Source organism: Delphinapterus leucas, chromosome 13, assembly GCF_059928025.1.
Source record: "Delphinapterus leucas isolate spDelLeu-1000000601 "Yukka" chromosome 13, BTC_Dleu_Yukka2, whole genome shotgun sequence".
Taxonomy (NCBI): Eukaryota; Metazoa; Chordata; class Mammalia; order Artiodactyla; family Monodontidae; genus Delphinapterus; species Delphinapterus leucas.
The window spans coordinates 59,188,242-59,203,718 of NC_143141.1; the positions used below are offsets into that span (position 1 = coordinate 59,188,242).

The 15,477-nt window shown below is 36.7% G+C and overlaps 1 protein-coding gene across 8 annotated transcripts in view; it reads left to right on the plus strand.

The window, feature by feature from the left end:
• Positions 1 to 15,477, plus strand: part of THADA (THADA armadillo repeat containing) — a 312,971-nt gene that overhangs the window by 71,094 nt on the left and 226,400 nt on the right. For all 8 annotated transcript variants that reach the window (XR_016395456.1, XR_002644568.3, XR_016395457.1 and 5 more), the window contains 2 exons: positions 8,488 to 8,620; positions 11,080 to 11,193. Coding sequence is in view for 5 of the 8 variants with exons in the window: in XM_022573955.3 (XP_022429663.2) it covers positions 8,488 to 8,620; positions 11,080 to 11,193 (247 nt within the window). In the remaining 3 variants the exon portion in view is untranslated. The remainder of the gene's footprint in view (positions 1 to 8,487; positions 8,621 to 11,079; positions 11,194 to 15,477) is intronic.

Consider the following 15,477-nt stretch of genomic DNA (forward strand, 5'->3'; position numbering starts at 1 on the left):
CTGCCTCCCTCTGAGTGTAGAGGAAAGAATATTGAGGTACCAGTTAAAACTGAGTTCTACCTACCAGCTCTGTTGATACTAGGAAAACCATGTAAATCTTTCTGGGCTGCTATGTCCTCTTTGATAAAATAAGAGAATCCAGCTTTCTAAGGCCTTTTTAAATTCTGAGCATTCTACTCATGGTACAATACTGCTTTCTAGTTTCTGATTGGGAAAGCCTGGGGATTTCGGGTGTGAAAGATGGAGGGAACTTGGATACATTTTTAGTAAACTTCCTTTAGAACTGGTAAACTGATCTCTTGGGAGACTTTTGTGGGTTAATAACATTTAGTGAGGCTTGCTTATGAAGAACCTTGAATCCCTTGAGTTCCAATTTTTATGATGTACTCAGAGACTAAAGACACTGTATATTTTGTATTAATTTGACATGGGAGTGAAATAAAACAAAAGAGTCTTCGGACAAAGAGGATGTCTGCTCTTCTAGTGGAGAGGCACTCGCTAACCCAAGCAGGCTTGGAATTCCCCACGGCTGGGGCTGTTGAGTACATGGAGCTGGCCCAGCCAATCATGGACTGTTTCACTCAGGGACCTTGCCCTTTTCCTTGCTGCCCCCTGGATTGTGTGATGAGGAACCAAAACAAACAGCTAGAGTTCGTTGCATTGTTCTTGGGAGCTATGCATGGTTCCATTTTTACCTTTCAATTCCTTCATTATCATAAACACCAGCAACTCTGGAGTTTTGAAATCACTTCCTTGTGAAGTAATCTTTCCTTGCTGGGGAGTAGACAGAAGGTTCATTGAACAGTCAGAACTCTAGGTTAGGCTATTGTGTTTTTCTAGGCACAGTGACTTCACCATTGAGGAGCCTTACAGATTTTAGCCCTTCTTTTCTACACCTGGTTTTTCAATCATGTGCCTAACAGAAGGACAGCTAATATGCAGCAGCTGGCGTCAACACTAGTGGGTCCTTATTTATTTATTCAACAAGCGATTTCTTGAACATCTTCTATGTGCCTCTGTTAGAAACACTCTGACCGTTGAGAGTACAATGTGGTAAGCCAGAGTTGCTGTGAACCTAGAGACATATGTTAGGATCTAAATTTGAAACATTTAACTCCGTAGAACTAAGAGAGGCATGTGAAGACCTGAACAAGGGACTGCAGCTTGTGTGAGGCCATGATGAGGTGTTTTGGGGACAGTCACATCAGGAGCTTTGGGTACTTATGTAATTTAGGGTCATTGCTTTCTCTCTTTGAAATAGTAACCCAGGTAATATCTCATTGAATTTCAAAGCATTTTTACAATGATTTTATTTTCATTCTTGGGCATTGAGAAATCAAGTGATTTGTCCATAGCCACACAACTAGTTGGTGACAGAGCCAGCACTAGAATCCAAATGGTGTTTTTGAACTTCATTCTGCTTCAGAGTTAACAGTTCAACACAAGAGCATCCATCACCTGCTTTATGTAAGAAATTGTGATAGGTAGGCATTATAGAGGGTAAAATATTGGTAAAATGTGGTTCTTGTTCTTAGAGGAATTTCTAGCCTAGCCTTTTAATCTTTGGTATTAGAGAAATCAATTAGATTACTTACAGGGCAGAAATGGAGGACCAAGAAAAAAGGCCGCTTACTGAGCTCTCTGTCCCGGTTTATGGGAAGAATGATTAATGCATTAACAAAATAAGCAAGGCAGGAAGAAGGGCCTGATTGCAGGCAGGATAATACTTTAGACATGTCAGGTTTGCAGTGGTGTTGGGAGGCTGCCTAAAGGGATAGCAGACAGTTGGAAATACAGGTCAAGAGATGGGGAGAGGGGTCAGAGTTGGAGATAGGGTGATCTGGGACTCCTCCAATTTTTTAGTACTGGAAGTCCAGCATTCTGGGAAACGCTTCTGTCCCAGGCTGGCAGGGACACTGGTCACTCTTACTAGAGGTGTATATTTGAGAGTCACCCATACAGAGGAAATAGTTGAAGGCACAGGCCTGGTCTCCTAAAGAGCCTTAAGAGAGAAGGGAAATGATTATAGTCTAGGATTAAATGTTGTATTTGTTAGAATTCAGAAACATTGGTTCTTTGAAACATCTTTCTACCCCATGTTCACAACCATACAAACCTTGGTTAAACCATATACAAACTGGAACCCTCTACTGGGTTTTGAACCCTATCCTTGGTTTTTTTCCTTGAATATTGGGAAAAAACGATCTCTTGGGATAGTATTTAGGCTAACAGTTGATTTTGATTGGGGATTTCAGTAGAAAATATCTTCATTATCAGTGCTATGACCTTGGTATGTGGAGATTCTGAATGTGTTCATACCTGTTTGAGGAAGCTAAGGAGTTGAGTCATCTGCTGGCTCTAATGGCGGCACCTGTTGTCGTTAGAAAGCACTTCTGTTTATACTTTCTTTTCCAGTTACTATATCCTCTTGGTTTGTCAGCCTGGCTTTTAGAATGGTGCACTTAATGGAGCCGGCAAGTCATAAGTTGTTCACTTATTCAGCAGATACTTATTGAGCTCCCTACTGGGATGCCAGGCCCCGTTCTGGGTGCTGGGAAATAAAGAAGTGGACAGGGCAGAGTGTGTCTCTGGTATCATGGATTTATATTTTAAAGGCTATCTACAAAATAATAAACTGTCAGATAACGATATATATTTTGATGTGATAAAGTTTGGTAGTAAGGAAAAGTCTTTCTTTCCTCCTACACTAAAGTAAGCCAAGGCTTGGATGACAAGAAGCAGCAGCTTTCTAAGGGAAGAGCTTTACAAGCAATGGGAACAGTTAATGCAAAAAAGCCTTTGGTGTATTTAAACAACAGAATGATATGATAGTTGAATGAGGTTGTTCAAATACGTCGGGCTTTGTGAGCCAGGATCTTGCGCTTCCTGGAATTTTTTTTTTTTTTTTTTCCTGAGAGCCTCCAACCAAATGGATATAAAAATAAAAGGTATCTTGGGAATTGAACAGACATTAATATGTGTGGACCCTAATAAGTAGGTTTATGATGATCAACAAATAAAGTGTATATGTGTGTGTTATGAAGTTGCATAGAAGAGGGGAGAAGGGCTGGATGGGACAAACAAGAAGCGACATGAATATAAAATAAATAAAGTTTCTGTTCCCAGAAAGTGTGCTCTATCTCTCCAAGCTGCCTTTATCCTCCTGACTCTTTTTCCACTTGTACCTGGAACCTTAGATCAGCTTGTTCAGTATCATCAGTGGATGGTTTCAGATTAGTGCCTGGAATATTTAAAGCATGTAACTTGTGAAAGCAAACACCTTTTTTTTACATTGTGGATAATTTTCTGTTTTAAATCTAAAAGATATGACTGCTCCAAGTATACGGGTATAGCCCCCCTCCCGACTCCAGTTTAAAATCAATAGTCTGACCTGCTTTTTATGTTATAGGCAGCTAAAGCTTTGCTTTGCAAAACTTTGGACTTGGGTGAGTGAGAAAACTCGAATTCCTCATAACAGCACTAATATGGTAGAGGTTTAGAAGTGATATCCGAAATGATCAGATTATCTTTCTTCTACTTTCCCTGAAACCTCACTTTTTTTTTTTTTAACGTAGAAAGGTACATGTTTTTCAGTTTCCTGTTTTCATCCATATGAAGGAAGGAATACTCTTAGGTCTTTGTACTGTATATCAGACCAGTACTAATCATTCCCCCCTTGGTTGCCTGTGTATCATCCACTCTGATATATGACATGCAGTGTTTTAGGTATCTAAGTGTGTTGTTCTGAATAGCCGGGCTGTGTTTGTTATTTTTGAAATTATTGTTTATAGCTGTTTCCATTCAGATGATAATGGTGATGACTGATGATGTTGAGCCTGAGTAAATACACATCATTTACTCCGTATCAAGGTTAGGGACAAATCCTGGTTTTGTTCCAAAAACACTCACTTTTTTTCTTCGCATTATTCAGAATTATTTAAATAATTAGTAAATGAAAAATAAGGAACCATGGTAAGGTAAAAGTTTATTAACCGTCAGTAAATAAGTAGCTTTGTTTTTATTGACATTTACTTTTCTGTACCCGATAACTTATTTATTTGAATGAATTTTCATTTGGACTTGCTCTTAAACCTAACAAAGTAAAAGTGTGTTTAGGGGAAAGGGAAAGAATTTACTTCCTTCTTGTGCTAAAACAAACAAACAAAAAACTCTTAGTGATAACAGCTTGGTAAGTAAATTATTATTTGGGAAATGAAGATATTGGTAGAGGCTTAACCTTTACTCAGTTGAGGTTACACATAATTAATTTCCTGGCAATTGAGTTTTGATAATTTTCTGGGAATTTTGCTTCATATATCGGCTTTAAATGTATTTCACATTTAAAATGTGAAATTAGTTGCTTTGTGTTTGAAGGTGACGTAATTTCTTTAGGCCAGCGATGAGTCATTCAGTTAATGTAAGAAAACAGTTTATTAACAGTAATAAATGTCCCCAGTCATCTAAGGGAGTTGAGTGTGACACAGTTTACCTCAAGTCAGTCACAAGTAGGTTGTCTGCTGAGTGGATTTTCTGTAGGATATTTTGATTCTCCAGCTAGCTTTCTATCCATATCACCAGTTTGTTTCAAAACTATTTTAACCCCTACTCTGATGGTGGATATTCAGGGACTGAAATCAATTTGAACGGTAACCTGACTAAAACGTGATTAGGAAGGCAGTCCTTAAAAACAATATACTCTGGTAATGCATTCTAGATCCATAGGAACCTGCTTCCTGAATTATGTGTAATTTGGAATTTTTATTCTACTGCTTCTTTCTTAGGGCACAGCATAGTGCCAAGCAACTACTAGGTACTTAATAGATCTTTTTTCCAAATGACTGAAGGAAACCTACTGAAGCAAATAGTAAGAGAGTTGATAATACCTCTATCATGAACCAGATCAAACCAAATGTGTATCTGAGCATTTAGGACAGGCACCTTGAAATAATGCCTTTAATTTATTAAGCAAGAGCTTTGGTGTCAATCTACATTTTTGTTCTCTCTCTGTCACTTGTTAGTTGTATATAACCTTGGGTAAATTATTTAATTTCTCTCCCCGCCATCTCTTTTTGCTAGATTAAAAATAGTGTGAAAGTTATTCCTTCATTTAGCTCTTGAGTATCTAAGCAGTTATTTTAATGTTTTGGTCAGACTGCTCCATAAAATTAAGCTTCATGTAGAGTGAATTTATGTTCTAATTACTGATTTTTTTAGATGTCTTTTTTAATAAAAACCTTATTTCTGTTTTGAATTTTGGTTTGTTGGCTATGATTGGGAGTCTTTTTAGTTAGTTTGTTTTATTTATTTCTCTCTCTCTAGGCTCATTCCTTTCTAGCAGAGGAGCTAGATTAAATAGTGGCATTTTGGATCTTCCATCCACAGTGATACTGGGGATGTCACAGATCTGGTCACCTAGTTAGTAATCAGCCTGGTTGATAGAGTCTCCCTTGGACCCATGGCTTTTCCTACTGCTTTATCCCCAAGCAGCTCTGGCAGTAGCCTTTACAACCTTTCATGGGAGAGGAAGCCACTGAAATTCCCTGTTTCCTAGGAGGTAGGCAAGTTACCCCACAGGAACTGACTTCCTGGCCATTACTTCTGCTTCTAGAGCTAGAACGCAGCAGATCTGAGGTATCAGCTATTGACTTAAACCAAATAGACTGCTAGTTATTTCTCCAGCAAAAATGGGTTTATTCCAGATCAACAAAGAACTGCAATTTGCAAAGTGAACAACCTTACTAGAACAGAAGGTCTGCATAGGAATTTGGAAGAATTTTTAAGGTTAGATTCAAGTAGGAGGGCTGGAGCCAGGACATAGGGGACCTTTCCAACTGGAAGATTTGATCAAGATGGAAAATGAGTTAGCTCAAGATTTCTTAATAGTCAAGAGCCACTGTAAGTTCAGGCAAGGAAGGGTGATGCCTGGCGAGGTGGCCCACTCTGATCCCAGACCTGCCTGCCTTCTCAGATTGGCTGATTTTGCTAGAACCTCTGTGTGCCAGCTCAGGGAGGCCCGGGAACGGCGTTGAGGAGGAGGAGCATTACTGAACTAGTATTTGTTGTCCTAGTATTTCATTGAGTATCCCCATCTCCTGCAGTTCCTTTTCCCCTTTCGTTTTTCTTACATAGTGAATTCCTACAGGAATACTTAACCTTCATCTGAAGCATTATCTGTAAGCCAGTCCTTCACTGCCAGTGGTCCTGTGGTGGGGAAGAAAATATAAGTAAATGAAATCCACAGATAACCTTAGATCAAGTAGTCTTCTTTTTTCACCTCTGTGACTCCAGCTTTTTCTTGCATGGTTAGATCACAGAAAGGTGACTTTGCTTTAATTCTCTCTTTTTTTTTTTCTCTGCTCACCCATTGTGGTGTAAATTAACCCAGATGTGCTTAAAAGACCATGAAAAATGAGCAAAAAAAGCAGTAATCCATAACTGTATCATTAGCACTTAAATAACAACTCCTAGGGATTTAGATTTCAGCTTTTGACTGGGCAACTGTGTGAGGATTATACCACATTGGCAATATTAGTAGTAAACTAGAGAAATTATTCTATGAAACAGATGCATTTATCATAATTTTTAAAAGATACAAACCCAGTGATTGGGAAGTAACTTCAGTAATGTAAGTAACGTAAGTGTGGGAGGATTATTTTTATTATAAAAAATTCAAACATAGAAATGGATTTTTTATTAAAATTTTCAAACATAAATTACAAACATATAAAGCGTATTAAAATTTCAAACATATATACACACACACACACGTATATGTGTGTGTGTGTGTGTGTGTGTATATATATATAGAGAGAGAGAGAGAGAGAGAGAGAGAGAGGGAGGGAGAATAATGTAATGAACCACCTTGCCAACTGCTTGGCAAGGCAAGCAGTTGCCTTGCCACACTTGCTTCATCTATCCCTTTCATTGTCCTTTGCTGAAGTGTTACAAAGTACATCCCTGAAATGTTATTTTTACTCCTATGCACCTCAGTGTGCCTCTCTAAAAAATACTTTCTTCCATGTCCCCAATGCCATTGGCACATCCCATAAATAATTCCTTGGTGTCATATAATATCTAATATATACATAACTATCTGTATTATTTCAAAGTATCTTTTTTTACATTTGTTTTTTTCAAGTTGGAATCTAAACAAGGTTCACACTTTGCATTTGGTTGTTCTGCCTTTGAATCTCTTTTAATTTTGTGGTTCAGTCTGTTGATGGCTGGTTTTTATGGCTGAGGGAGCTGAGGGGGAAGAAGCAGGAACAAGGTGATAGACTTTAAGCCAGGCTAAAAGAAAACCTTTAAAATCACAGGGCCTGCTGGGAGTAGGGAGATTTGGTTGTAACATTTGTGGCTGAAATAATGTTTTTTAGGCCCATGTCAAACTTTAAAAAATGCCTCCTTCAAAGTAGTATTATTTATGTATATTTTGTTCTATATAAGACATAAACAACTAAATTTGAGTTGCTATTTGGAATGTTAGTCAGAAACTGAAGTTGTCTATCGTAACACCAAACTAAAATAAAGAAAAAAAAGTCCCCACCAGAAACTAACACAACATTGTAAATCAATGATACTTCAATTAAAAAAAAACAAAAAACCCACATGTTTTTAAGAGCTCTAATTCTCTCTACAAATTAGGAATCAGTTATCTTGCTGAAGACTGTCTTCTTCAATTTAAAAAAGAGAGTATTTTTCCTTTGGACTTTAGCTCTTTATTTTCGTATTAATTTTAGTTAAATCCAATTATGATCCTTCTAAAATAATTGTGCCTGTCTAACATTAAATATGCTATTTCTTAGGATAATGTTATATAACTGTATATTAGGGCATAAGATGAAAAATTTTTTAAAAGTCACATGTTTTTAAGCACTCTAGAATAACAGTTAACATAGTACAGCAGAATCTTACTAACAGTAATGTCCAAATAACTTTAAAATGTTTAAGGTTCTTTCCAAATAACTTGCTTTATGAATTCTCCATAGGATGTGGATGAAAATTTTATTTGTGATAGGCCACACTTGAGAAAGCTAAAATGATTACTAAAATACACTTTCAAAAATGTGTATATGAATATGTATAATCTCTGTAACTGTAGAATATAAACTACAGTAAACTATAAGGTTATGTTCTGCTTGTTGGAAATCTTGAATTTTGCAATATAGAACATTGGTGAGAGTTTGATTAACCTTCAGAACATTTTGGGCGTGGGTGCAGGCCTAGGTATTAAAGCTCATTTGCACACAAGACACATGCTTTTCATGCTTTTGTAAGAAATGGAATCTATAATAGCTACAAATGCTAAGACCCATCATAAAGAAGAAAGTAGGTGAAAAATGGAAAGTGAGACATTTTTTAGTTTCCCTCCCTCTGAATGTAAGGATGTTTATTCTTTCCTAACAGTGTTAATGTATATCGATGGTTTATGCTTTTACTTTTTGGTACCTGATAATTCCAAATGTTTGCTTTATATATGCCTTTTAGGTGCCCTAATTTGAGTCTGCAGAAGCTACCGGAAGAGTGGTTATGGAATGTTTTAGAGGAAATTAGATGCAGTGATCCTTCATCTAAACTCTGTGCTACAAGACGCAGCGCTGGAATTCCTTTCTACATACAGGTAGATACTTATCTACAGGATCATAGCTGGGGGCTTTGTTTGTTTGTTTTTGGTCTTTTGATAATAGTGTATTCTAACCCCCCTGACATATGAGTGAGCATATTGCATAAGGGGCATTTCTGTCTTCTCTATAGTACATTTCACAAGTACTATAGCATTTGTGATTTTGTTTTAATGTGTGGACAGTGTGTTCCTGTGACAGATCTCTTCTTGGAACAAACCCTCTAAGAGGTCAGTCTTGTAATACGAACAGAGGGTGGTAGAGATTTCCGCCTGTGTGTGAAGTAGGAAGACATCGCTGTGGTGCATTCATTGCTCACTTCCAGGAAGTGCGCATTGCTGCCCTTTATTGTTTTTCTCAATTAGAAAAAATATTCTTCATTTCATGTCAAAGACCCTTAAGACTCTGTAGGCAACCAGCGTTAACAGTTTCTTTTGAATCCTTCTATAAAATATCCATGCATAAAATTATCCTAATCCTAATAGTAGCTAGCTTTTATAAGTGGTTATTTCACATATGTTATCTCATTTAATCCTTCCTCAAGGCCTATGAGGTAGGTCCTATGATCATCCGTATATTGTGGATGAAGAAACTGGGCCTTAGAAAAGTTAGGTAAGTGATTTGCTAATGGCCACAAGGATAGTAAGAGCAGCACTAAGAATTGAGCCCAGGCACCCTGCTGTGTGTGTGTGTGTGTGTGTGTGTGTGTGTGCGTTTTCTTTATTAACACAGATGAAAGCATACTCCACACAAGAGACTGTTTTGTCTCTTGCTTTTTTTCACTTAATGTTATACCTTAAAGATTGCTTCATATCAGCATACTCAGATATTGCTACTCGATAAGAAAATATTTTATTTCCACAGTGTTGAAATTAAGAGGCTGTCACCATTATGAATCCAAAGAATAAAAACCAAGTCCTCACGATACTAAATCAGACCCGACCTGAATGATCTTTGTTTAATATTCAGGAAGATAAAATCTAGGAATGGGGTGATATAAAAAAAGCAATGAAAATAAGTGAAATGAAGTCTGTTTTTTAGTGCCCCAACATGTTTTCCTTCCCTTTCTTATGCCTCCCTCAAATTCGCAGAGTCATGATTTTTATGACAATGGGCACCAGTCGTGGAGGTTGATTTGGCATAGAGATCACCGAGGTGGTTCTGCTGGGTAGATTTTGGTGACCTTCAGAAATCGACTCCTCTCTGATCTGACCCGTTCTGGACCAGTGTGGGTCATTCTCCTGCCTCTGATTCATTCTGACCTAGTGTGTTTTTGCCTCATATGTCTGTCTGAGGACATGTGTTAATGCAACAGCAAGGTTTGGTTGCATCTTTGTGCTGTGTGCCTCCATCTCTGGTTCCTAACTGGTACTACATATTGGTTATAGTGATAGAGGGGTCAGAACTGCACCTTCTTAGCCCAGCCTTGGGAAGAATGTCATAACTATGCACAGCTCTTGGGGAAAAAAGAACTATCGTTCCCAGGAGACACATTAGTAATCATATATAGATTTCTTATTTATTTTAGTTGAATAAAATCTAAATTATCAGAAAAATCTGCTCAGAGAGGCCCCATTTTTCCTAGCATAACTTACCAATAAAGTAATGTTCTTGTTCTGGTGGAAACCTCCGCTTGGTGTTAGCTATGGAGAAAAACTCCCCATTACTCCCAGTCCTACACAGCTGCTAATCTATTTTCTGTCTCTGTATAAATGGAATCATATAATATGTTGTCTTTGTGTCCTCTTTCACTTAGCATCATGTTTCAAGGCTCATCCATATTGTAACATGTATCACTACTTCATTCCTTTCTATTGCCTCAAGTGGTTTGATATTCCTATTTTTATGTTTATTGAATATTGGCAAAATGTTAGACACAAAATAAATAAGCACCTCTTGAATATTCAAATATAAGACCCACTTTGAAGTTTGTAGTATTTCCTTTTGTCCCATGGAGTTTCCAGTGCTACAGTTTGATAGTCCTCCAGGTAGACTCTTGTGAAGAATTAAATAACTGATCAATCTCCAGGGAGTTTCCAAATCCTTACAAGAAATTTAATCCAGAGGTTTTTTGTTTTTCAAGTGAAGAGAAGTTTCTTGTTGGATAAATTTGTTATTAAAACTGACGTGCTTATTGTGTCTGAGACCTGCTACCCAGTTATGGTCTTAGAAGAGATGTCAACAAGAGCCATTTTCAACCTCTTAGAATTACATAATTAATAAGCAAACTGGAGGTGACCTTAGAGATGCTGTGATATCACCACCTAATTTTACAGACGAAGAATCTGAGGGATGGAGAGGTTAAGCTGCTTGCCCAAGGCCACATGGCTTAATTAACTTGCTTAACACCACATGTTTTTATAAAGGGGATTTTGCATTGGGGAATCAATTCTGGGAAGTAGCAAACAGGTGTATATAAAATAATAGTCCTGATAATTTCTGTCTTGTTTTTCCATAGGCATTGTTGGCATCTGAACCTAAGAAAGGCAAAATGGATTTGTTGAAAATAACAATGAAAGAGTTAATCTCTTTGGCTGGACCTACAGATGACTCACAGAGCACAGTCCCTAAGGTAATAATGGAAATATACAAACCCTGCTAGGAAGGCGGTGGTTTTAAATCTTTGCTGTACTTAAAAAGAAAAAAAAAAAATCTGCTGAAGGTACAGAACTCTTGAGGATAAGACAGACATTTGAAGCTTATTCAGAGGGGTTTTGTTTTGGTTTGGTTTTTCCAGTCCACAAAATAAACCATTGCTTTAGTTGTTATAGATTGACCAAGATGATCTGTTTTTAAACTGTGGTGAAAACATTCAATTTAGACAAGATATTTTGTAATATTACAACTGTATCTAAAAATTTAAAAATGAATGTGCTGTCACCTTCAAATTTCATGTGTGCTTCTTTGAGTCGATGTATGTTTTATGATTGGGCAGTTGGATCTTTCCCTAAAATGTAGTGTCTGGCTTTGGGTATATTCATATTTTAATTTTAGCTAATACTCCTTTTTATGTCACTGCTAACGTTGAGTTAAGTATGTACTTATGTGTGTATATGAATTTGGGTTAAGTGTTCCTCACAGCTTCACTCCACTCCACTGCATGGTAGTGCACACCTGTCAGATACTTCTTGTCTAGGCTTTCTCAGCAGATGCTTCATAGTAGGGTGTTCCTACCCACCTGTGGGAGGCCCATGCTAGGTCAGAGAACAGACCGAGAGCTGAAGTTTACAGTCAAGTACATATGGTTTTATGTCAGAGCCTTTGGGAGGTATTAAAGGGAAGCCCATGGGCCAGAATGTGGACCGGTGGGAAAGGATAGGGTTTATTAACACATGTCACATAGTGGCCTGTGACTATACGATGTGAAATTTCTTTCAAAATTTTAAATAAAAAGTTACTGATCACCTTTCAGAAATGATCATTTTATTTTCCCCAAAAAAGTGTGAAAAATATAATTGGCTCCATTTTCTTAGACTATCACTTTAAAAAACAACATTGTTTAATAAGAACACCTGAAAATAGTGAAATTTGGTTTTAAAGAGTACTTTAAATTATTACCTTACTCTGCTTCAAGGTCATTAATTACCACTAGTGACCATTTTTATTAAATTGGTGAAAATTTAATATTTTATCTCTGACCAGTTCTTCTAGGTGTTGGATGATGACTTGCTTTCCTTCTCCCCTCCCATGGTTTATTCTGTATTATTTTTTTTATTATCTGTGAAATATTTCAGCACGTAAAAATGTACAGTGAATAATCAACATCCATGAAATCAGTTCCAAGTTTAAGAAGTAAAACGTGGGCTTCCCTGGTGGCACAGTGGTTGAGAGTCCACCTGTCGATGCAGGGGACACGGGTTCGTGCCCCGGTCCCGGAAGATCCCACATGCCATGGAGCGGCTGGGCCCGTGAGCCGTGGCCGTTGAGCCTGCGCGTCCGGAGCCTGTGCTCCGCAAAGGAGAGGCCACAGCAGTGAGAGACCCGCGTACTGCAAAAAAAAAAAGAAGTAAAACGTTAAAGATACAGTTGCATACACTGTGGATTCCTCCATATTCTGTTTACCTTTGGTCCTCCTCATCTGTAATCATTAAACCAAATCATTTCGTGCATTTTTTCATTCTTTTAAGAGCTTTTTTTTTTTTTTTTTACATAAATTGTGTTATCTACACATTGTTTTATAGTTTGGCTTTTTTTCAGTCAACATTTTTTAAAATTAGTGAGCTCCAAGTTCATTTTAATTTCCAAGCAGAGTTTCATTGTATACAAATGTTTTCCTTTCTGCCTGGTGTGAAATTTGTGTTTCCCAGTTTTATTTTGCATTTCTCTGATAACTGGCTAGCTTTAACATCTTTCCATGCATTTATTAGGCTTTAGTATAACTTCTGTGAATTGCCTATTTAAAGACTTTGGCTACCTTTAATTTGGTTATTTGTCTTTGTTTTGCAGGAGTTGGGTTTTTTGTTGTTTTAAAATTATTTTCCTGATATTCTTTTCCTTTTTGGTTCTTTGAATTACACATATCTTCTCCTAGTCTATCACTTCTTTTCACTTTGCTTATTATTCTGTTATTGCCTGGAAGTTTTAAATTTTAATAAAATGGAATATGTCAGCCTTTTCTTTTATGGTTTGTGCATTTGGATCTCATTTAAGAAAGCCTTCCATACCCCAGGGTCAGAAAGATATTTTATATTTTCTTTATATAATACATCCTTTCCTCTTGTACTATCGTACTAACACCACTTCTCATGTACTGTTTCTGTCGATACGCATGTCTGTTTCTGTGCTCTGTTCTGTTAGTCTATTAGTCTGTCCCTGGGCCCAAATCACTATTTTAATTACTGTATTTTTTTAAATAAGTTTTGATATCTGGTAGGGTGAGTCTCCTTTTTTTTCCCTTCAGAATTACCTTGGCAATATTTGTCCCATTGCTCTTCCATATAAGTTTTAGAATCAGCTTATTAAAGTTCAACCAGAAAGCCCTTTTTAAATTTTGGTTGGAATTTAAATTCATTGATTTATTTGGGGAAAATGACTTCTTTTTTTGATACTGAATCTTTCAGTCCATGTACATGGCTTTATTTTTCCACTTATTCAGATCTTCCTTAATGTTTTTCATTACATTTAAAAATAATTTTCCTTAAAAGTCTTACACATCTTTTGTGAAATGTTCAGCAACCTACCTAAATTGCTGTAATTCAACTGATGACTTGTCTGTAAATTCTTTGAATTTTCTTTATAGGTAATCATATCCTTAGTAATGCTAAATTTGCTTTACTCTTCTAATTTTTTTTTTTTTTTTGCGGTACGTGGGCCTCTCACTGTTGTGGCCTCTCCCGTTGCGGAGCACAGGCTCCGGACGTGCAGGCTCAGCGGCCATGGCTCACGGGCCCAGCTGCTCCACGGCATGTGGTATCTTCCTGGACTGGGACACGAACCTGCGTCCCCTGCATCAGCAGGCGGACTCTCAACCACTGCGCCACCAGGGAAGCCCTCTTCTAATTCTTTAAAAAAATTTTCTTGTTCTTCTGGCTGGCACTTGTAGTACAGTTTTGTATAGAAATAGAGATAGCAGACATCCTTATGTTGTATCTGATATTTGCTGTAGGTTTTAACGTGTCTCTTATCAAGGAAACCAAATTTTATTGAATGCTTTCAAGCATTTTTGAGATAAATGTTTTGTTCTAGAATTTGCAAACATCATGAATTATATTGACTTTTTAATGTAATAGGTTCTTTGCCTACAGAGAATGAACTTCCAACTTTGAAATGATAGATTTTTTTACACATTGCTAGATTCACCTAAAAATTTGAAAAAAAACTTTTTTTCACATATTTTCACTGGATTCATAAGTGAGATTACCCTGTGGTTTTCCTTTTTCATGCTGTACCTGTCCTCATTTTTATGTAAAAGTTTTTTATTGAATTATTACAAACATACAAAGATGTGTACAAATAATATGTTTGCCTCCACAAAGTGAACACATTTCTATAACCAGCAAGAAACAGAACATTTTAGCACCTGAAAGCCCATTCATACTCCTTTCTAATCAGTACCTTTTCCCCAAATGTAACCACTAGCTTAGTTTTAACACCATAGCTTTACCTGTTTTTTTTTAATTTCATATGAATGTAACGATACATTATATACTCTTTTGATATGATTTCTTTTGATGAACATTAAGTTTACGATATCCATCCATGTTGTGAATTATTCATTTTCATTGCTATGTAATAGTATACAATTTATTTATCCATTCTTCTGTCGATGAAAATTTGGGTGGTTTTAAATTTGGGGTTATTTATTAAGAACAGTACTTTTAAGAACATTCTTTGACACGCCTAATGGTGAACAAATATGTACATTTCTTTTGAGTAGATACTTAGGAGTTGTTATTGAGTATGTGTATGTTGAGCTTTAATAGATACTACCATTTCTCAAAGTAGTTGTCCCTACCTTATTTTGATAGCCAGGTGGTACTGGACTGATAAAATAAACTTGAGCATCTTCTCTTAACAGTTTAAATAAGATTGGGATTATATATTCTTTGAATATTTGGTAGAATTCATCCATAAAATCATGTGGGTCTTTGTGTGTGTGTATGTGTTTGTGTGTGTGTGTGTGTGTGTGTTATTTTGGTGGGTTTGGTGTCTTGCTTTCTTTTTGGTCTATGAGTAGGATTTTTAACTATTGATTTTCTTTATATAACGGTAGTATCTATATAGCTTTTCCATTTCTCCTTGAATTTGTTTTGATTAGTTCTGTTTTCTAGGAAATTGTTCATTTTGCCTTAATTTTTCTAATTGACTAGGGTAGAAATATTTTTGTTTTATTCTCTGATGTACCTTTAGTCATGTC